General features: G+C 46.2%; 1 protein-coding gene and 1 long non-coding RNA gene across 9 annotated transcripts in view; one reads left to right on the top strand and one right to left on the bottom strand.

Annotated features, from left to right (window-relative positions):
* LOC134448885 (tropomyosin alpha-3 chain) overlaps nt 1–23,422 on the top strand; it is a 51,390-nt gene that overhangs the window by 3,727 nt on the left and 24,241 nt on the right. For 2 of the 8 annotated variants that reach the window (XM_063198569.1, XM_063198567.1), the window contains exons 1-6: nt 3,092–3,282; nt 3,667–3,859; nt 13,389–13,522; nt 17,231–17,348; nt 18,641–18,711; nt 19,253–19,328. In XM_063198569.1, the coding sequence (XP_063054639.1) occupies nt 3,728–3,859; nt 13,389–13,522; nt 17,231–17,348; nt 18,641–18,711; nt 19,253–19,328 (531 nt within the window). In that variant the 5' untranslated portion in view covers nt 3,092–3,282; nt 3,667–3,727. Of the gene's footprint in view, nt 1–319; nt 446–3,078; nt 3,283–3,666; nt 3,860–13,388; nt 13,523–17,230; nt 17,349–18,640; nt 18,712–19,252; nt 19,329–21,824; nt 21,901–23,422 lie in introns of those variants that run through there. The other 6 variants (XM_063198564.1, XM_063198563.1, XM_063198562.1 and 3 more) reach the window with 4 other exon arrangements.
* Nucleotides 1–23,422, bottom strand: part of LOC134448888 (uncharacterized) — a 405,753-nt gene that overhangs the window by 370,794 nt on the left and 11,537 nt on the right. The window lies entirely within an intron of this gene.

Genomic DNA, 23,422 nt, shown 5'->3' with positions numbered 1-23,422 from the left:
GTTGTGATGTATTGTGTTGTGTTGTGTCGTGTGCTCTGTTGTATTGTGTGCTCTGCTGTGCTGTGTTGTATTGTGTTGTGTTGCGTTGTGTTGTGTTGTGTTGTGTTGTGTTTTGTGGTCTGCCTGTTTGTCTGTTGTGTTGTGTTTTGTGGTCTGCCTGGTTGTCCGTTGTGTTGTGTTGTGTTGTGTTGTGTTGTGTTGTGTTGTGTTGTGTTGTGTTGTGTTGTGTTGTGTTGTGTTGTGTTGTGTTGTGTGCTCTGTTGTATTGTGTGCTCTGCTGTGTTGTGATGTTGCTGGTGTGTGTATGTGCTGAGTGCAGCATGAGGATGAGCTGATCGTGATGCAGAAGAAGCTGAAGGGGACAGAGGACGAGCTGGACAAGTACTCGGAGGCCGTCAAGGACGCCACGGAGAAGCTGGAGCTGGCCGAGAAGAAGGCCGCCGACGTGAGTAACTCGGCTTCTCTCAGCTTCTCTCACCATCTCTCACCATCTCTCTCTCTCTCCCTTTTTCATGCACTCCCATCTCTCTGACATAATTCAGCATCTCAAGCAATCTCTTTCTCTCCCTCCCTCCCTCCCTCCCTTCCTCTCTCTCTCTCTCTCTCTCTCTCTCTCTCTCTCTCTCGCACTCTCATCTCTCTTAAGCCCTCCTCAGTCTCTCTCCTATTCCTCCATCTCTTCTGCCCCCCTCGTCTCTCTCTCTCTCTCTCTCTCTCTCTCTCTCTCTCTCTCTCTTTCTCTCTCTCAGCTTCTCTGTCTCTCGCAGCATCACTAAGCATCTCTAAATTCATCTCAGCATCTCTGTATCTTCCAGTCTTGCAGAATCTCTCAGCATCTCTCTCTCTCTCTCTCTCTCTCTCCTTTTTGCTTGCACTCTCATCTCTCTGACGTATCTCAGCATCCCTTTCCAATCGGAAAAACTTCTGATCGTTGTAACAAGTGGCAACTCTTCCCCTTAGTAAAGCCAGACACACATTAGCAGTGGTGTTACCGTAAAATACATTAGCAGTGGTGTTACCGTAAAAGACACACATTAGCAGTGGTGTTACCGTAAAAGACATTAGCAGTGGTGTTACCGTAAAAGACACCTCAGTAAAGCCAGACACACATTAGCAGTGGTGTTACCGTAAAAGACACCTCAGTAAAGCCAGACACACATTAGCAGTGGTGTTACCGTAAAATACACATGCTACTAAAAAGTAAGATTCGTACATACTGTACGTATTATAGTTGCGCAGAGCTGCAACCTGCACTCCAATCAGCTATCACCAAATGAACAGTGGGGTGTTGGCAGGGGGTCTCCCGCCCGAGGTTAGTTAGAGAATACACTTGGCCATTCTTTCAGAGGACGCCAGTGGCAATAAATCAGTCAGACGACACCGCAGGAGAGCTGCGACTCACTCCCCAAGGCCCTCCTTCTTATGTGTCCGCCCGCCGGTGACAATGATTAAATGATTTTTTTTGTGTGGTCTGAACAGTTACAGGCTGGCTGGATATAGCATCCCCACCTGTTGCCGTAATAGTTTGCCTCGTTATGGAGAAGTCATGCAGGGTTTGGCCATGCCAAGATGCCTGGCACGCTTGGTCCAGGAGAGCGGGGGTGAATGGAGGGGGGGTGGGTAGGGCCCACAAAGGGTGCAATGAGATGGCCACAGATGACACTGAACCATGACAGTGAGGTCAGCGTAAAACTCTGCTCCGGATCTATCCAGGGTAGAATGCCATGCAAGGGAGGATGGTCTGTGTTTTTTGGGGGATTTTATGGTCACAAAAATAATAGAAGTTATTCATAATAATAATAATAATAATAATAATAATAATAATAATAATAATAATAATACATTTTATTTTGAGCGCCTTTCAAAATACCCAAGGACACTTTACAATCAAAACAAATATATAACAGTAGGGAAAGTATAACAAAGCTTCAGTGAATTAACAATAGGAGAGTAATTAAATGCTTTAAAATAAGAAAAAGAAGTAGAATGCATTTGAAAAATGAGGGAAAAAATAAATACAAAAATAAATAAAATAAAAAAATAAAGAAGTTGTGTGCATTTACAGGGACCAAGGCTTGTCCTAGGTTCAACTTAGTGCGTGTTCTTTTTTTATCTGGTCCTAAAGGGCCCAAATTACGCTGTCAAAATTAAATGAAAAGCCAAATTAGTTTTAGAGAGTGGCAACTCTCAAAACCAAGACATTTACATGATAAGTATGTATTATTTCTTTATTGATAATATCAAGTATCTTTAAAAGTACAAGAACTATACTATGTATTGAAGAGTAGGCTAACCATATTCACTGTGTTAAGATGTCACAATTAATATGATAGAATGATGTAGGCATTTTTTCCACAGTTGTATAACTGCAATTCTCCAATGTGACCTGTAGATGTCAGCAGTGTTGTATTTGGTCCAGAGCCGTACGGCTCTGATTTTGTCTGTAGACTGGAATGCCAGTTGGAATGTTTCATTTTGGGCTAGGCCTAGGCCTATAACCTCTATATCCTATTTTATTTAACCTTCTAAGAGGTAACAAACCGTAGAGGCGACACGTGGTAAGGTTACAGTCGACATTCTATTTTGTATTATAACTTCCTATTCTCCTTGTTGGCAAATAGTAATATAAACTTTAAATTATACACGTGTAAATTATAAATATATAAATTGTCCAGAGTTCAACTACATCCATCACCAGAAATGTGTGTAGGCCTAATTGTGCTTAGCAGTTTTTGGGCTAGGCCTGTCTGTTTTTGTTGTTTTTTTAACTGTGTTGCAACTACGTATCTGACACACATCCGACCCATTAAGCGCAATGTTGCAAAGATGCAACAGGTTACTGGCTAAAATGTAACCATTCTGCTACGGCCGGATATGTAAAATCAAATGTCAGAAACACAAGTATGTCCGAAGGCTTACTTCATGAAGTTAGTGCGTTTAAATGTAATTATATCCACAAATAAATCAGACACAGTTGAAAATGAGAACATGTAATTTAAAAAGAATATTAAAAAACTTGTTTGGCGGGAGTAATGCGCCATTTCCTGTTTAAACCTGGGCGTTAAACCGGAAGTTCGCTATACGAGGAAGACAAGGGGCAAGGCGAGACGTGAAAGGGAAAGAGGGAGAGAGAGGGGGACTGAAACGCCGTCTTCATTCAGCTTGCCTTCCGCCTACTATTGCCTGCTTTCGTTCTATCTGAGAGATTGTCGCTAAACTGACCACCATCCCTTTCCAGAGGAGCCATCGGATATTTGAATTTGCAACATAGCAAGTAGGAAGGTTAAAAGTTCAAACTCCTCCTGTGTGTTAGCCATCACTAGCATAGCCAGGTAGCTAAGACAGTAGTTAGCGAGTTTGTTAGGCCAGTAAGTTGGGAAGGAATGCTAATTTGTTCAACTGTTTTTTGGAGTATGACTTATGTGCGTGATTTTTTTAATCGTAATTGATGCATAAAGAGTACCTTGTTTAAAATTGCAACTTAAGGCAGCCAGGCCACCATAGATCATTTGCACTTGGTAGACTTCAATTAATGTTTTAGGTGAGCTAACTAACGCCAGGGCAGAGATTGAAGAGGAGGCACAACCTTGATTTGTAGTCCTTGTCAGCATTTATAGTATCTCTTCCCATACAAGGATATTAACGTGCTACATTTTACCGGTATAGATCTTCGCTGAAGAAAGACACCATTGTCTCCTCCCTGGAATTGTTGAATTAAAAAAGTAAAATGGCCGGAGTGAACAGCGTTGAAGCAGTGAAGCGCAAGATTAAAGTTTTGCAGCAACAGGCGGATGAAGCCGAAGAAAGAGCCGAGGTCTTGCAAAGACAAGTCGAAGAAGAGAAACGATCAAGAGAACAGGTAAATAACATTATATCGCGTAAAGCCGCTGGCAAACTTTTGAAACTGCAGTTTTCTTCCTTTCGCTATGTGCCAACCAGCTTGTGTGACCAAACCGGGTCATTCTTTCAACTCATTGTGTTCGAAATGACTGTTGACCTTTCACGGTTTACAAAGCACAAGTAGCAGTAGAGTAGTAATTGGTCGGCGTTGTGTGAGTAGATAGGCGCAAGGGTTTCCAAGTATTCACATTGAGCCGTTTTTGTTTGAGGACTGCTAGCTTTGCTTGGTACCACAAACGTGCCAACCTGTTCTTTGCATGACTGTCACTGGACAGCGAACATGCTACGTTTGTTGGAGCGTCAAAAGTTGTGAGAATGGGAGTGTTCTCCGGCGTGCAATGCACAGCACCAGTGATGTAACGGGTGAAATAGATCAATGGAGTGTCAGACTCAGCAGCTTCGCATAGCTTTACCGTGGCCCCACACATTCCATCCAGAACTCAAGACCTAGCCCACAGAGAACTAGTCCAACTGCTTAAGGTCTTCAGATGCTTCCAGGTGTCCAAAGCTCTCAAATTCATCCTGAGTTACTCAGGTGTGTTTAATGGTTGTTCTCACTTCAGCTATGTGGCTGCCATGAGCAACATTTGAAAAACATGAAACCCTAAAAGGATCTAATGACATGTAAACCTTTTATGTCATTAAATGACATAAAGGAATTACAAGACACCCCCCCCCCGTGTCGTGTTATGCTTTGACTGAGGTAAAGTTCAAATGGGCTATTGTTTGTTGACTGACAGTCATTGGCAGTTCTTTGAGGTGGTCTGTCAGTCCTGCCATGGTGTTGCATTGGCGAGAGGCCTCCATCATGTATTGAGAAACCCTAGTCCCAGGCCAGACTCTTGACATGATATGCATGCGTGTGTACTCTACATAACTGGGGAAAAATTTCCCATTTGCACTCGTTGTTTTGTATTTCCTGTGCACTTTGTATCTGCTAGTGATGTTGGCTCTGATTTATGTCCTCGGTTGTAAGTTGCTTTGGTTATAAAGCGTCTGCCAAATGCATTGTAATGTAATATAATGTAGTATTGGGAGGGGGTATCCCTTCAGAGTCATGCCCCAGCCAGAGACACAGGAAGTCTGCCTGCCAGCTGATTGGGGAGTGCTTACTCCATCATAAATGGGGCTTAGAGGCAACCATGCGTAGCAGCATCATTTGAAAATGCGCACCATTTCAATGGAAAACATACATTGTTTTACTTGCTGTCATTGAGCCTGATTTTATCATGTTTGTGAAAGAGGTGTGTTTAAACAGTGCTTGGTATTCATCAGTTCCTAGTCGCAGGCTTGGCTGATTTTGTAGATGAGGATATTTTTAGTAGTTCATTGAGTGCATTTTCTTTTTTGAATGTTGCATTTTTTTCATCACACCCCATCAGTTCATTTCAATTTCAAATAAACGGATCAAGGCTTTTGGGCGGTAGGATTCGCGGTGTTGTAAGTTGCACACACAGTTTGCAAAAGCCCCAAGGGAGGCAGAGAGAGGACGGGAAATGTTGAAATGAATAACAGAAGTACAGTGTGTGATAATAACTCGAGATTGGGACAGTGCCAGAGAGCTGCTGCTGCTGTCACTGAGGATGCTCATTTGCATATCGCCATGGTGACGAAGCCCACCATGGCGGCGTGTCCTTCTGGCGAGAATCTGTGAAGTTCAGTCTCTACAGTAGCGTTTGTTTGCTTAAAGCAGTGGTTCTTAACCTGGGGTGCAGGCACCCCCTGGGGGTGCGCCAGAGATTTCAGGGGGTGCACGGAATTTTGCTTGTGTGGAGGTTGTGACAAATTCTGCTTGCAAACATTATAATTACACCAAATTAAGGGCAAATTAAAACATAATCTGGTCCCCATTTTAAAGTCATTATTATTGTATTGATTAATGACTCAAGCAAGAATCATTGCAATTAATCACTTAAATCATTTTTAGTGTGGATACAGGTGTAGAAGTTTGGGTAGGGGGTGCGAGGCTTGTCTTCAGCACAGGGAAGGGGGTGAGTTAAGAAAAAAGGTTAAGAACCACTGGCTTAAAGTACATGTGAAGTCTGTCTGGGTTTAGGAAGTTGATGCAAATTTGACTCAAACCAGCTCTGAATGAACTGATGTCAATGAGCAGTAGATGAGTAGATATTTTGAGGGGTATTGGGGCATTGATGTGCCTGATGAAGATCCAGGGTGATCTAAACATTGCTTTTTAAATAATTAAGGTTTATTTATTTTTTTAGTTTATTTGCGGTGTGCGGACCTACCTCCTTCAGCTAGCCATATAGAGTGGTCATGATGGCCACTCAGCAGGGACTCTACCCATTTGGGGCCCAAGGCAACATGGACATGGGGCCCCTCTTGAATTATTTTGGTTGGAATTTTGCATAATAGGGCTGAGTATTGTGGTGGGGCCCTACAGTGGACAGTTTTGCCGAGGCAAAAAGCCAGGGGTGGAGAACCTCAGTGGCAATTTTATCAGGTCCTCGAATTTTAGTGTTATTCAGCTTCATAGGAAATATAACATTTTTGTAAAGGAATCTTAGAAATTACATTTGCAAGGCAATTAAGTTGTATTTCAGGGGACTTACAGAAGGTGGGGTCTGTTGTAAAGGTGGCTGCCTTCGATAAAAGCCCAAAGTGCAGGGATAAATTCTGGTTTGTGTTCATAGTACGGCCCTTGGAGGACTTCTGCGTCACTTGGAGGAAGTGGCCCCTTGAACGAGAGGTTCCTCAGCCCTGGTTGGGGCCCTGAGTGGCTGTCTAGTCTGCTGGTTGGTAAACCTGGCCCTGGGTCACCTTTGTTTGACAGAAAGTGTTGCAGGATTTTGATCTGTGAGCCCAGACTTGACACTCTTGCTGATGTAACGAAGGTGATCCTGGGCAGTTGGCCACTCAGGGCTTGAACCTGCGCCCTACCAGTCAACACTCTGGGACAGTTCTGGACCCTGTTTCTCGACCAGTTAAACCAGTTAGCAACTTACTAAGTTCCCAATGGGAAATTGCATTGTAACCAAGCCAGTTGCTAACTTACATGTCAACGACGCTGTCAAGAAACGCACTCCTGGATGGGAGGCACAGTGCGATGGCACTGAGCTAAAGATCTAGACTAGTGTTTCTCAACGGGGGCGGTACAGCCCCCCAGGGGGCATAGGGGAACCCTAGGGTGGACGTTGAGCACACGTTGAGGGGGATACAGCTGAGAGGGTGTGGTGCTTAGTTCCTATGGGGCGGGGGGCTTTAGTCCACTTTATTTTTTAATACCAAGGGAGGTGTTGTTGATGAGGTCAAGGGGGCATTTGGAGTCTCATGATGAGGTCCAGGGGGCGTTAATTCAAAAAAAGGTTGGGAACCGCTGGTCTACACCGATTGCCCACTGCTACTGATACTGTGTGAGGCTTCGGGTCAGGAGGGAGAGATCACTAACATTCTACTGCCAAACTCAGCCAGTTGGCATCCGTTACACTGGCCAATGCTATTTGCCAATGCATCATTGTGGACTCTCGTGCTAACGAGTTCTTGCCCCTGCTAATGAGACTGCTGGTGCTAATGAGTACAGTTAGCTGTTCTTCTCTAAGGGTCCCCTGAGGATTGCCACACATCCATCCCACCACTATCTTCATCATGCGTGCCACTGCCCACCCCACGTCCATACTACTCTAGATGTGACCCACTTTTAATGTGCGAAATGATTCACTTTTTACTCCATTGTTCCCAAAGTGTTTTCAGCGGGGCCCCCGTTTGGACTTGGGATTATATATTTTTTTGTCCATTAATATTGCTAGATTTTCCATGAATAGTTTGTCCACTAATATTGCTAGAAATCCACCAGATGGCAAATACATCCATCAGCCATACAGGTGAATACAGGTCCCTTTTGTCTGTGACTCTTGTAGGGGTCCCCGGCCCCCAGTTTGGGAACCACTGTATCACAAACGTGCTCTCCATATCACACTAGTGCACTCTCCATACACAAACGCACTGTCCATAGTAGGCCGATTCTCCATCCATCTGCCTATCACTGTGCATTGCATTGTCTCTAAACCTGGACCTCTAACACTTCCCTTCATCTCAAACACACACACACTTGGTCTGTCTGTCATTCATACTGCCTCACATGGATTCGATTCAGTCTTGCTCTCTCTCCCACTCTCTCTCGGTCTCCCTCCCTCTCGCTCTCTCCCACCCTCCTTCCTTTTCTGGTGACACACATTTAGTCTCGTCTTGAGAATTGCGACAGAAGGGAAGCAAGAACTCCCACATGTGAGAACACCTGACCATTTAAATGGGGTTGAAGCACTCTGTCTGTAACCAGTGGCTTGTTGTTTTCATGGTCAGCAGCAGTGTACGGCGCCTTGTTGTTGTTTTCATGGGGCCTATACATGGGTTTACCGTGTTTGTAAACACGGTATTGTGAGCAAGGAGCAAGACACTGGCAGAGGTAGCAATTTTTTTGACAGGCAGTCAGAGGTTGTTGTTGTTGTTGTTGTTGTTGTTGTTGTTTCCAACAATCAGAGCTTGAGTTGTGCGCAGTTAGGGGAAAACAAACATTTAGAACCCATGTATAGGCCCAGGGTCTGGGATATTTAGCTAGTAGTGCACCAGAGACCACAACATTAGGCGGAAATTATTACATTACATTTCATTTAGCTGACGCTTTTATTCAGAGCGACTTACATTTACCATTTTTATAGGGTATTGGTTACAGTCCCTGGAGCAATGTGGGGTTACGTGCCTTGCTCAAGGGCTCCAAAGCCATGGATGCAGGTGGAGGGAGAAGTCAGGTGGGATTCGAACCTACTACAACCCCCAGACTGAAAGACAAACTCCCTAACCGTTAGGCCGTTGGCATGTGTCTGACCCTACCAGGATGGAACAGTCCTTACTCTCCCCCCCTCTCTCCTGAACATCAAAGAGGCCTTTTTACGTATAGTAGGTCAGGCATAACCTCCTTCATGGGAGTGGGGAGTGTGTGTGTGCGTGTATAGGTCAGACTGATTTTTATCAGCAAGCCAAGGCACTGACAAGAGAGAGTAGTCAAGTGTAACGTTTCACCCTTACCCCTCCCAACAAGGCTGTGAATTGCAACATTGAATGCTTGCTCGAGGCCTACTGATCTAACATGGTTAAAGAAGGTGGTGGTTACTTGCACGAAGGAACATTTTGTCCTATCAAAAAAGGAGTCCAAGGCACTCTTCTTGTGCAGAAATGATTTAAAAGCCTTTATTTAAACATGGCTATTCATTTAAAAACATGTGGGCAGAGACCTACACGTAGCGGCGCAAGCCTTCTTCAGACCATAAAGAAGGCTTGCACCGCTATGCGTGGGTCTTTGCCCTCATGTTTTTTTATTTATAATGTCTTTTTGATAAGATATTGTTTTTTTCCCCCCACACCAAAGAGCACCTTCGAGGTTTTTTTCAACAATTCCTGAGCACTTCGGAGTTTCTTTACTTCATGAACATTTTGTCCTATTTACGATTTCATTGTGAGGATTGTTGACAGCAGAAAGCTCAAAGGTTCTAAATGAGTATGGTTGAAGTTGGGCAGCAGCTTCATGTACAGAAATTACAGGGTGGATAATTTAATACTTGATTAACTTTTCTGGGTGTCTGTGTGGGTCTTTGTACGATACCCAGTGTTTGCATCATCATTTTATAGAAATAAGGTGAGCCTATAGATGTGATTGGGTGTGTCGTGCAAATAGCTTTGTGCGGTGTAGAGTTTAGAGCTTGGTCTTCAGAAGTAGGCCATGTTTTAATTACATTGACTAGACTGGGTTAATGACTTGAGTGCACATTAAATGTTTTTTTCCCCACTTATAATTGTTCTGATTGATTGTGGTGGGGGGGGGGCATCAAAGCAGTCTCACGACTTGTGTACACCAAGGGGTTAAATGGCACTGTGATGATCCTACAAGGCACTGAAAAGGCCCAGAGATGCTTGGCTTGCATGTTAAGAAATTGGAAAAGGCCCAGAGATGCTTGGCTTGCATGTCAAGAAATTAGGTACTTATTCACAGCCGATATACTCCATATCCAGTAGCGTTTAACCCTTTCTCCTCTCACTGTAACCTTGTTTTTCCATGTACACTCTACTAGGCAATCTGATTTGCTCCCGGATACAGTAGCGTAGGCACACACATACACACACACACACACACACACACACACACACACACACACACACACACACTCTGCCGGAGTGTCCCCAATTAGTGCCAATCAGATTGCGGGGATCTGCCAGCGTGCCTGCCCAATCCCCTGTCTGAGCAGCCCAGGAAGGGGGATTCATGCGGTGCTAAGCCCAGCGCAGAGCAGAGCAGAGCGGGGTGGAGTGGAGGCTGCCATGACATGGATGAGGGCCGAGTGCCAGGGGCACTAGGGATGCAAGCATTTCATTGATTAATCGACTTAAATCGATTAAAAAACATTCATTGCAATTCATTGCTAAATCGACTGCCAAGAGACCGTGTGTGTGTGTGTGTGTGTGTGTGTGTGTGTGTGTGTGTGTGTGTGTGTGTGTGTGTGTGTGTGTGTGTGTGTGTGTGTGTGTGTGTGTGTGTGTGTGTGTGTGTGTGTGTGTGTGTGTGTGTGTGTGTGTGTGTGTGTGTGTGTGTGTGTGTACAATTCACAGGGATTAAAGCAAAAAAAAGTCATCTGACTGAACTTTTTTACCGGTTAGGTACCCGATCGAGTATCACTCCGTAACCCTACGAAAACCAATGTAGCCAGGCTTTGCCCTCATAACGAAACATACACTGGTTTTATGCAAGGAATGGTGCCAGAGCCAGCACTAGGCATAGGCAGACAGGGCAGTCGCCTAGAGCAGAATAGACCTATGTCTTGAGGGCGCCAGTAATACCAAAAAGTGCCACAAAATCAGAACTTCAACCAACATAAAACTTTACACTTCACATTAACAATGAATATTCATTATACACTCAGTAGGCCTATATACACTCTCAGTATGAATGTACCTGTAGGTACTAGATCAGATGTGCTCAATCACATGTAGTCCTACAATGCTATGTTTACATATGCCAATTTCTAAATACAAGAAAAAGGAAAGAGGGAAAGGGGGCAGGCCTAGGCCACCAGATTGACTGGAACTGGCCGAGAATGGTAGGGATAATGTGTATATCAGACTGCAAACATTGAACTGCAATTTGGGGCATGTTTTGGTTATTTCCTCTTATTTCTACCCATTGTTTATGAATTGTTCACAACATTATGCAGAATGTATTCACAATGAGTGTTGCTTCAAAATGATCTAGCTGATATTACAGAATTATTGACTTGGAATTGCAATGCGTTGATAGTGATCCCATTATGGGTTTTTTTTGTAGTAGTAGTAGGCTATATTTTGTCTTCCCCATCAGAATGGGCAAACACTGTTCTGGTGAAAGCACTGGTGCGCATTGCTTGCAGTATTTCTGACATTTAAAAAAGAATGCACTGGTCATAGCAATCAGAGGGAGAAAACTAGTTGTTGGTTATTTTGTATGATTTTCACTATTCATCCTGTTACAGATAACTTGACGTTGACGTTTACAAACAGGGTGCGGTAGTCTACCTCTTGTGTTCTACCGTTTTGAAAACCTATGGCTACCGGTACTTTTTTGCTTCTGGATGTGCGGTGACAGGCACACATTTAAAAAACGTCCCCGATTCATACACGCACCCGTGTTCTCTTCTACAAGCTGACACGACACAAGCAGACACGACAGTCACAGACATACGTCTATCGAAAGTAACACACTTTCCCAAGCTTGTCGCGTAACTTTCCACTCGAATCAAGGCAAATCACCCACCTATCAGTCTTGAGTGCGCAAATAACTGAACTCAAACGAAGCGTATAGTCCGAGAAGATGGGCACAGACGTTGAGCCACTCAAAAACAAGCACACACACACAACTGTTGCTGCACACTATTCCAGTTAGCAAAAATAGCATCACACAGTAGCCTACAACAAGCCTTGAAAGTGAAACAAACACCGAAACGGCATTTATTGACCATGAGTCCACCCATCAGAACACTGCTTCCCAGAACAAGACATAAAATATTGGCTCTGCCAGGGATAGCCTCCGTGACCCCTGTAAAATGCAACCCATTTTTAACTTATTTCTTAAATATATATCGACAACAACAAAGTTAATATGCTATGATTACAGGTGAGACTGTAAATTGCCAGAAAGACAACTAGAGCTAGTTCTACACGTAGCCAGTCAAACGCGCTAAACTTTGAGGATGAAACGCATGGTATTACGCATGGTATATCCTAGCTAGCTGCCAATGATAGCCGTCCCATTGGGGCTATGAATAATGTTAGTAAAAGTCACAATGCTTAAAAGGAAAACCCTTCATGAAAAGGACATCATGCGCAGTCGAAGTAAACTATTCTTTTTGTTTCTAACTATCCACCACGGCAGGTGCAATGATAATGGAAACATACGTGTCCTACCTTCTTCCAGCTATGCATTCCATGCATATGCATTATTATTAGCCCATATTGGAAGTCCAACTCGTTTAATGATGGTCATTGCACTTTAAAGACATAGTATTACACTTATTTTCTTTTCTGCCATCAGCAACAATGTTGGCTATTTGTTTTTTTAATCTCTCGCGCTGCGCCGCAACTGATTTGTTGACCGCTCGTGTACTTTTTTTTTTTTGGAACACGGAAGACGATGGCTCATGAGTGAATCTGTTGTATGACACCACCGGTGGTGGCACCGGTTGAGTTCAGTTGGAAAGTAAAAATTGTAAATTAATTGACATGAATTATAAGGACGGAAAACGAAAGTCCAGTTGACGGAAATCCGTCATTGCGACGGAAAACTTTAATCCCTGCCTTAATAGTTGGGTTTTTTTTGGGGGGGGGAAATTGAGATTCAATTCAAATCAATTAATCGTAAGTCAATCGAAAAGATGAATCAACTAACATGAACATAACATAACATCCCTAAGTGGGACTGTACAGCTGACTGCCTGGTGTCAGTTACTGTGGGATTTTACAGCTCCTCCTGTGGAGTCCCTTCAGTCTCCCCTCTCACCCAGATCTCCTCTTCAACACAGCTCTGCTCCCCTCCTCATCCCTTTCTCTCTCTCTCTCCATCCATTCATCTATCCATCCATCTCTCTCACACTCACACTCACACACTCTCTCTCTCTCTCTCTCTCTCTCTCTCTCTCTCTCTCTCTCTCTCTCTCTCTCTCTCTCTGTGTCCTGGTTCCCACTGTCTTCTCTTGACTGCTGTTGTGTCTTCCATTGCTATCTCTGACCTGCTTTCTCTGTCCACTGCTATTGCTCTTTCCTTCCTTCCTGTGCTATCTTTGTACCCCCCCCCCACACACACACACACCAGTTCCCACGGACTTACACATTGTCTCTGTCTCTCTCTCTGTCTCTCTGTCTCTGTCTCTCTCTCTCTCTCTCTCTCTCTCTCTCTCTCTCTCTCTCTCTCTCTCTCTCTCTCTCTCTCTCTCTCTCTCTCTCTCCTGTGATAGGCTGAGGCTGAGGTGGCGTCCCTGAACAGGCGTATCCAGCTGGTTGAGGAGGAGTTGGACAGGGCTCAGGAGAGACTGGCCACCGCTCTGCAGAAGCTGGAGGAGGCAGAGAAGGCTGCAGATGAGAGCGAAAGGTGGGTTGTGGTGCACTGACTGACTGACACACACATACACACACACACACACACACACACACACACACACACACACACACACACACACACACACACACGTGCGTGCACATTCATACACACATGAACACACACACACACACACACACTGAGGGCCGCTGACAACTCTTGCCATGCCTGGGACGGTCATCTGAAGAGCCCCAATCTCTCAATGTTATGAGGAGTGGACCTCTCACCATAGGCTCCGGACAACTGACATCCACCATGTCTGCTTCCACACACACACACACACACACACACACACACACACACACACACACACACACACACACACACACACACACACACACACACACACACACACACACACACACAGGGCCGCTGACAGCTTTGGCCTGGCCCGGGAAGGTCATCTGAAAGGCCCAACCTCTCAATGCATACAATGTTATGAAGACCCAGTTCAGGACCCCCCTCTCTCAACATAAACCCTGGACAACTGACATCACCCATGTCTGCTTCCCTACACACACACACACACACACACACTCATTCCTTCACATGCTGGCTTGGCTTGCGGTCAAGCCTAATCGTATTTTCTTCCGAGCTTCAGCGGCTCACCCATATCCTGGGATTCATACCCCCCCCCCCACACACACAAGCAAATGGCTGTTTGCCACTATTTACATAAACAAACACAGAGGACCGAGGAGTTCACACAGCAATGGTCAGTCACTCATGTAGGTCTGCAGCAGCATCTGCAATGGTGTCAGTGTGAGCTGAGCACTTGCTGTTCCTGCTGTACCTTCTCATGTTCACAACCACACTCCTGTCATACAGAACAGAAGACCTCCACTGCAGTACTGTGGAGCAGTGACATGTCTGGAGATTATTATTCATTCAACTTAATATTAAAAAAGTTAGGCAACCTGACCCTCTTCGTTTCTTTTATGTGACCTTTAACATTGTCACAGGGTTGTGGTTTACACATTCTGCGATGAGCCTGCTAGACTAATTCCCGCATCAAAATTTGAATCCAGCATAGCCCCCTGCTTTTTACCCCAGACCAGGCCACCAGCACCAGAGTGGTCTGGATTGCATTAGGGCCCCTTGACGCAAACAGAGATAGGGTTACAAAAACAAAAGAGGTCCCCGCGCGTAGGGCTGGCCGGCCGACCCAATCTGAGGTCCCTGCTTGTAGGACCGGTCGACCCAATCTCAGCCGGTTGTTAAATGTTCCTCGGGGTCGGATCGCTTGGAATCAGAGGTCAGTGGAAAGAGAGGAATTGGCTGTCAGTCACTCTGTTGGGGTATTATGGTGTCCGTTTGAGGCGTTCTCCTACCCAATGAACTGCTGACATGACGTGCCGAGGTTCCCTTGTTGGGGTACTTTCAGTTCATTGTTATCAGTTACAAACACTAATCCAATCTGTTCATCAGTGATGATTTTCTAAAAAGAGGGTGCCCGCCCAACCCCACCCCCACTCATATAAACTCCATCTATCTTACAGCAGTAGATTGTTTGTTGATTCCGATTGAAATTAAGGCAGTGATTTTCAGAGTGGGGGCTGTGAAGGGGTGTTGGGGGGTTCGCGGCAAGTTAAGAAAGAAAGAACATCAAAACGGTTATAAATAATTGGACAATGTACACCAAAATAAGCAAAAACGAATCCAAACAATATCCCCATTAGTTTAAGATCAGCATTATGATAATCTACGGCAGTGGTTCCCAACCTTTTTCTTAAGGGACCCATGTTTTTACTATTGTAAGCATTAGTGACCCAACCACGCGAGCGCCCGCACGAGACGGAGTCACAAGATGCCCTCCGTTTCCTGCGAAAACTTATTGTAGTTATTTTATTCCTCAATTCGTCTTTGGTCAAATATGGAATAAATGTTTAATGTAGCACTTACAATTTGTTGCGTCTATGCATTTATTAGTTAAATGCTTTGTCTTTTATTCAACATGGGCTATATATATTTAAAACGAAACCCCTATAATCAAGAGGGCTCCGCGACCCCCTGTGGATCTTTGGCGGCCCATAAGGGGGGTCCCGACCCATAGGTTGGGAACCACTGATCTACGGCATCTCTGAGCATAATCCTAGTAGCGTTATTTTATATATCCAAATGGGGCACTGACACACAGACACAGATTATGTTTGTGAAAGGGGATGCAGATGGGTGGGTGGGGGGGGGGGGGGGGGGGGGGGGGGGGGGGGGGGGAGGGGGGGGGGGGGGGGGGGGGGGGGTGGGGGGCTTGTCTTGAGAGTGAAGTTTGGGAACCCCTGCATCAAGGTGTCCAGCTGCACGTTTAAATCTACAAACGCACATATTTGTTAATCTACACACATAACTCGTAATTACACGCACCGTTTCACATGAGTTGAGCGATGGGCACCTACAATGAGACCACATCATATCAAGACTGCTGATGCGTCTTTAAATCTGGAGGAACAATAACCAGTGTGGAGCTACCTCAACTGGATTTAGACTGACGCTGACCCTGCCTTGTGCAGTACAGGTAATTGGCTGTCGCACAGCGGTCATGGTCAGCTAGCTAGTCGTGTGTGTGTGGTGTGTCTAGTGTGTGTGTGTGTGTGTGTGTGTGTGTGTGTGTGTGTGTGTGTGTGTGTGTGTGTGTGTGTGTGTGTGTGTGTGTGTGTGAGACTGTGTGTGTGAGACTGTGTGTGTGAGACTGTGTGTGTGAGACTGTGAGACTGTGACTGTGTGTGTGAGACTGTGAGACTGTGTGACTGTGTGTGTGAGACTGTGTGACTGTGTGTGTGTTACTGTGCCATTGGGGTGGGTAGGTTCCAGGGCATTAGGAGATTAGCATTACCTTAAATACCCTGGAAGCCTCACGCCTCGGGGTGGACTGACTAGCACCTGGAGGTGTGTGTGTCTGAGAGAGAGAGTGCAGGAGAAGGCTACAGAGACAATAGATATTAGCCATTCCTGTTGCCTGTTTGTATTTCAAGAAAGTGCCAGACGTCGGTGTGTGTGTGATGAGCTTTCCCGCTCCCTTTCTCTCTGTGTGTGTGTGTGTGTGTGTGTGTGTGTGTGTGTGTGTCTGTGTCTGTGTCTGTGTCTGTGTCTGTGTCTGTGTGTGTGTGTGTGTAGAGCAGTGTTTCCAAACCTTTTTCCTCCAGCCTACCTCCTAAGCCTTGTTTTCATATCATGAGTACCCCCTAACCTATGCACTATATCTCCTCCTCATGTGACCATACGGCATTAATTAGTTATAATTATATGTTTCCACGTACCCCTTGTGGTGTGCTCGTGTACCCCTGGTGGTTCTCGTATTCCTGGTCGGGAAACACTACTGTAGAGGAATGAAGGTGATTGGGAACACGACCATAACTATATCTCTGTCTGTCTGTATCTTTCTCTCTCTCTCTCTCTCTCTCTCTGTGTGTGTGTAGAGGTATGAAGGTGATTGAGAACAGAGCCATAACTGTGTGTGTGTGTGTGATTGAGAACAGGGCCATAACTATATATCTATATTATCTCTGTCCGTCCGTCCGTCCGTCCGTGTGTGTGTGTGCCCTGTGTGTGTGCCCTGTGTGTGTGTGTGTCCTGTGTGTAGAGGCATGAAGGTGATTGAGAACAGGGCCCTGAAGGATGAGAAGATGACCATAACTATATCTCTATTTATGTGTGTGTGTGTGTGTGTGTGTGTGTGTGTGTGTGTGTCCTGTATCCTGTATCTAGAGGTATGAAGGTGATTGAGAACAGGGCCCTGAAGGATGAGGAGAAGATGGAGCTGCAGGAGATCCAGCTGAAGGAGGCCAAGCACATCGCTGAGGAGGCCGACAGGAAGTATGAGGAGGTGAGACTCCTTCCTTTCCCCATTAGCCCTACTGTAATCCACAGACCCTAATGCTGAGGCCCCCTCCACACCCTAAACTCGCCCACTAGCCTGAGTTAGCACACCGCTGAGGAGGCCGACAGGAAGTATGAGGAGGTGAGACTCCTTCCCCCTCCCCTCCATACTTTAATCCACATGCAAGGAGCGGAGACCCCCTCCACACCCTAAACTCCCCTACCCTCGCCCCCTAGCCTGAGTTGGCACATCACTGAGGAGGACCCCTCCATACTTTAATCCACGAACCCTGATGCAGCTTAGTACCCCTAACCCAAGTATCCCAAATATGAGGGTCACCCTGTCCCCCTTACTCCCTTACCACCCTGTCCACCCCTCCACACACACACACGCACGCACGCACGCACGCGCGCGCACACCCCCCACAGCCCCCAGTACAGCAGTGCCCCTGGCTGCCAGCCTGCGAACACAACAGATGGCAGCGGGTTTGTGGTGTGTGTTGGCCACCGTTAAGCCGCACCTTCCCTGGCTCTCTGTCACTCTCCATCACTCTCCATTGCTCTGGTTCTCTCCGTCTGTCTGTCTGTCTTTCTCTCACCCACTGTCCGTCTGTCTGTCGCTCTCACTCTCCATTGCTCTGGTTCTCTCCGTCTGTCTGTCTGTCGCTCTCACTCTCCATTGCTCTGGTTCTCTCCGTCTGTCTGTCTGTCTTTCTCTCACCCACTGTCCGTCTGTCTGTCGCTCTCACTCTCCATTGCTCTCGCTCTCTCCGTCTCTCTCTCTCTCTCGCTCTCTCTCTCTCTCTCTCTCTCTCTCTCTCTCTCTCTCTCTCTCTCTCTCTCTCTCTCTCTCTGACCCCCCCTCTGCCTTTTCATACTCTAGATGCCCTCCATCTCAAACAGATAAACACCCCCCGCCCCTCACCTTCTTTACTGTGTTTCTGTTTGGATACACACCTCCCCTCCACCTTCATCCCATCATCAGACCCACACTTGCACCCTTGGCGCCAGCTCTCTCGCTCTCTCACCCCCCCTTCTTTTTCACACTCAGCCCTCCATCTCCGACAGATAAACACCTCACCCCCCTCATCTTCTTTACTATGTGTTGTGATGAACACCACTCCACCACTCCCTCCCTCACCATCTCTTCTGTGTGTGTTGTGCATCTTTAACAGATAAACACCCACCTAGGATATCTCTCCCCCACCCCATCTTGCCCCCCCCCCCCCTTCCTACCCACACACACACCCCCACGCCCCCTCTCCCATCCTCACTGTCTCTCCTGTGTGTGTCGTGCAGATGGCCCGTAAGCAGGTCATCATCGAGGGAGACCTGGAGCGCACAGAGGAGAGGGCAGAGCTGGCTGAAGCGTGAGTCGTTCTCCATTCCCAATACAACACACACACACACACACACACACACACACACACACACACACACACACACACACACACACGTCACTTTCATGAATGATAATGACTATGTATGCAGAAGAACTTTGTAAAAAAAAAAAAATGAACCCCATGAACTTTTGGGTATTTGGTTCAATGCATGATGTACATAATGTGCATACAGACTTTAAGTCTCAGTTCTTTCTCTTACAGCATGTTCATACAGTATCTGTTAGAGACGTATATACCTTCTAATTAACCTGTTGCACCACCTGTCATTTTAACTGCACTTCAAAAAGCTAAAGCAGCTGTAGACGAGGGTTGCTGCCAGCATGGCACTCTGCAGTGCAGTTTGGCTGTTATACTTATATACCGGTATGCATGTCTCAAACCTCACCACCCCCCCATGCCTTCTATCTATCTGCATGCGCTTCTGTCATATGACACTCTTCCTCCTCCTCCTCCGATGCTCCCCTCCTCCTCTTCCTCATCTTCCTCCTCCGTCGTCGGCGACTAACAGCACGAGACGAAGGCTGGAGGAACAGCTGAGGAGTTATGACCAGGCCCTCAAGAGTCTGCAGGCCTCAGAGGACAAGGTACTTAGTCTTCACCTCCTCCTCCTCCTCCTCCTCCACCTCCCTCTGTCCCAGGGGAGGGGAGAGCCCACTGTGGGCCTGTCTGGGGGATTCCTGGGGAGTATTCTGAGACAAAATGGTTACGTGATCAAGCTGGTGAAGTGAAACTACAGGCAGTCGTAAACCTGCGTATAGATTAATAAGCCCAAATATTTCATTTAGTGAAGAGGACGAGGTACTCTTCACCTACTCCTCCACCTCCTCTACCTCCTTCTGTCCCAGGGGAGAGCCCACTGTGGGCCTTTCTTGGGTGGATTTGATCTGGGGGGATACCCGGGGAGTATTCTGAGAGAAAGAAGAGAGAAAATAGAGAGAAAAAAGTGATAAACCTGGTCAACTGAAACTACATGAGGTGGTAAACCTGCTATTAGTAGACCCAGGTACACCTCCTTCCTCCTCCTCCTTCTCCTCTTCCTCTTTCTCCTCTTCCTCCTCCTCCTTCTCCTCCTTTTCCTACTCCTCTTCCTCCTCCTTCTCCTCTTTCTCATCCTCTTCTCCTCCTCTTCTTTCTCCTCTTTCTATTCCTCCTCCTCTTCCTCAGTGGACCTGTCCTGTCCTGGCTGGATGGATCTGGGGTATTCCTGGGTAGCATTCCGAGAGTTCATTTTGTAGAGTTCTTGCACACCTCTCTTGACCAGGTGCAAAGCCCTGGGTCAACAACGTTAGAGATGAGAAAGCTCTCGCACACTGCTCACATGTGCACCGTTTACTTGCGAAATGTCGCAAGCAAGCTCTGCAAGTGTGAACAGTGTGCGGGAGGGTTCTTAGAGCACGCATGGTTTAAAGTGACAAAGCTGGTGAAGTTAAACTACAGTAAGTGATAAACCTGCTAATAGATCTCCCATAAATTTCATTTAGTTAAGTTAATGAGCACTCCAGGCTCATCTATTAGATGATATAAGGTTGCGATTTCATGGTGAACTTCACCTAGTTTACAACTGAGGCAGGTTTTGAGGGTAGTGCCCGGTCCTCTGGCGACATCCCACCCCCCTCAGTGCCTGATCTCTGATTCTGAGTCTGATCTCGTCAACTCATGAAAGGAGGTTTGCTGGAGGTACGGGAAGACCGATGCCTATACAGTGCCGTGGATGAGAAGAACTGGGTTAGTTGGGTTGGTTTTGGGGCTGATGGGGTGGGGGGTCGGAGATCTGTGCACTGTGAAAGAAAGGCTCCCTTTATTATAGCTTCAGAAGTGCAGAGCTTGTCGCACACTCTGGACTTATCTGATACCGCTGGCCAGGGGACGATAAGCAGTCTGGGGCCCCTTATCTTCAAAGCATTATAGTATAGTATATAGTGCTATTGGAACCAAGCCGTTGCAGTGACCCACCACTAATGTCCTCCTACCAGACATCAGACATCAGAGGAGGCTTCTGGGGTGAATTTCTCAAAACCAAAGTTGCTTACTACATTAGCTACTTTGTTGTTTTCAATGCATTTTCCCATTGGCAACTACCGAAGTTGCTAACAGGCTAACAACTTCTCTTTTGAGAAACTCACCCCTGTTTTGTTCTTTTTGGGGGTGCGCATGTCGTGGGGGTCTAGGTATGTAGAACCCACACCCTTCCGTTTGGCCTCTGCCGCTGGCGATGCATGAGACGCTGGTCGTGCTCCAGCGAACTAAAGCCTTGAGAGGGAGGCCGTTTCAGTTTCAGTTCCACTGCCACTCGAGGGCTACATGGCTGTTTTTGCCTTTGCCTGGCTGGCTGCATTCACATTTTATATTATATTCTATTCTGCTTCTGCTTTGGCTTCTAATTCTTCTGCATATCCTCCCCCTTTTGCTTCTTCCAATCTTAACATCACACTCCTTACCAGCATAACGCTCTTAACCATCCACATTGCATGTGCCCATTCCTATTTTCGGGTTTTAAGTTAAGTAGTCATTTGTAATTAATTTAGTACCTTTCCAACAATCCTAAGTCTTTTATGTTGTTTTAAAAAAAGTTTTTTATGTTTGTTTTGATTTGGTTGTGTTTATGATTTATGTTTATTACCCAATCTGGATGGTTTCCAGTTCTCTCCCCCCCCTCCACAGTCCACAGGGTTAAAGGTCATGTCATTCTCTCCTGCGTTTTCTCATTGTAAATTTCTGTCTCTTTTTGTCTCCCTCCCCCTGACCCTCGACACCCTGCAATCCCCCACCTTCCTTCTCACACTATCTGCACTTCTCTCTCTCTCTCTCTCTCTCTCTCTCTCTCTCTCTCTCTCTCTCTCTCTCTCTCTCTCTCTCTCTCTCTCTCTCTCTCTTGCTGACCCACACTTGCTCCCTTGACCCCTGCTTGCTCTCTCTTCCTCCCCTAAATGACTTGCCATCACCTCACTACATTATCTTCTTTTATTTCTCTCTTTATCTATTCATCTGTCTTCCCTCTCTCCCTCCCCCCTCGCTAAACTAACAACAAAAACTGAAATTAAAAACTCAAAAATGTACCAATCAAACCAAATGGAATGCAGCAAATGTGCCGAGCTGGAGGAAGAGCTGAGAAATGTCACCAATAACTTAAAATCCCTGGAGGCCCAAGCGGAGAAGGTAACTAAAGACTAAAGGGCACTGAGGAGTCCACCCTGCATGCCTTTGGTTAGGAGACTAGGGGGCGCTGTGGAGTCCACCTGCATGCCTTTGGTTAGGGGTCTAGGGGGCGCTGTGGAGTCCACTTGCATGCCTTTGGGTTAGGGGAGGGGGGAGAAGGTAACTTTGACCTTTGATTAGGGGAGGGGGGAGAAGGTAACTTTGACCTTTGATTAGGGGAGGGGGGAGAAGGTAACAAAGGGGTGCTGTGGCCCACCTGCTGCATGCCTTTGGTTAGGAGGGGAGGGGGGGAGGTAACTGGGGGGGATGTGGCGTGGAGTGCTGCATGTGTTTGGTTAGGGGAGGGGGTATGGGAATTGGGCTTTAAACCATTCGGAGCCTCTTCTGAGTAGACCCAGGTCCCAGTTGAAGGAGGTAGGTCTACACACTGCCAAAAATCTCCAAAAAAACCATGATATGATTTAAAAAGCAGCTTATTGACAGTGTGTAGACCTACCTTCTTCAACAGTCTGGCAGCTGTAAGAAGTGTTTTTGGATGTGCGCACCGTGCCCAAAGCTACTAGACCCAGGTCCCAGTCAAGGCATCACATGGGGAGTTTGTTCCATACACACATTTGTAATGCTGTTGGAGAAGTTGAGTCACCCCCATTTTGCCTCAATTGGCATTTTTCCGTGTGTCCGGGACAAACTTGTTGGTGCTCTCTGGCAGCGTACACCCAGACGTGAGTCTTCTCAGAAAAGGGGCATTTTAATCCACAGTCAGAGTTTGTGTGAAGCGATAGATCTTATTCTCTGCATCCTGAATTTTGAATGCATGAGGTTCTTCTGAATAGTGAGAACTTTTTTTTATTTTTTAAAGAATAATGTTTATTGAAGGAAATAGACACTTTACAAGATTTCAATGTCTCAATAGTGAGAACGTGACTAGCTTTTATCTTGTATGTGCATGCGAGTTGTTGAAGTGTCAATGATGGTGTTTTTTCCTGTAGATGTGTTTGCCCTTTCTTTGGTTAGTTGCTCGTAGAGCCAGACTGCCTCCTCTGGTCCTGACTTCCCAGGGGACAGCTGTGTCTCTCTACCGCCCCCTTTACTGAATAGCTCCAATGGAAACAATTACTTAAATTGTCCCAGGCTCTTCAAAAACGGCTCTAAATTAGTTACAGCTTCATAAGCTGTGGGAACAACACTTGTCACGAGTTGAGTCACTCTGACAGATCAAACGCTCGAAACCCATTACACTGTTGAATGGACCCGAAAAGTATGACTTGAGTCCTGCTGAAACTAAATGCCCTTGCCGTTGCGTTGTGATATGAAGTGCTGTCACAATAGTCAAGATGCCTCTCCAGCTGTGTGCAGTGCAGTGCAATGCAGTCTGATGGTTTACGATTGGCCCCCAGCACTTTCCCTCACACACTCGCACACACACTGCCTTTTATGGCACTCCAGTGTCTAAACATGCACCGAAACCTGTTTGCACCTGATGCGGGAACATTCTTTTCATCAGCTCTCAGCGAGTCCAGAG

This window comes from Engraulis encrasicolus, chromosome 5, assembly GCF_034702125.1.
Source record: "Engraulis encrasicolus isolate BLACKSEA-1 chromosome 5, IST_EnEncr_1.0, whole genome shotgun sequence".
NCBI lineage: Eukaryota > Metazoa > Chordata > Actinopteri > Clupeiformes > Engraulidae > Engraulis > Engraulis encrasicolus.
Note: the sequence above shows the minus strand (reverse complement) of the source record. Positions and strands in the feature narration are given on the sequence as shown.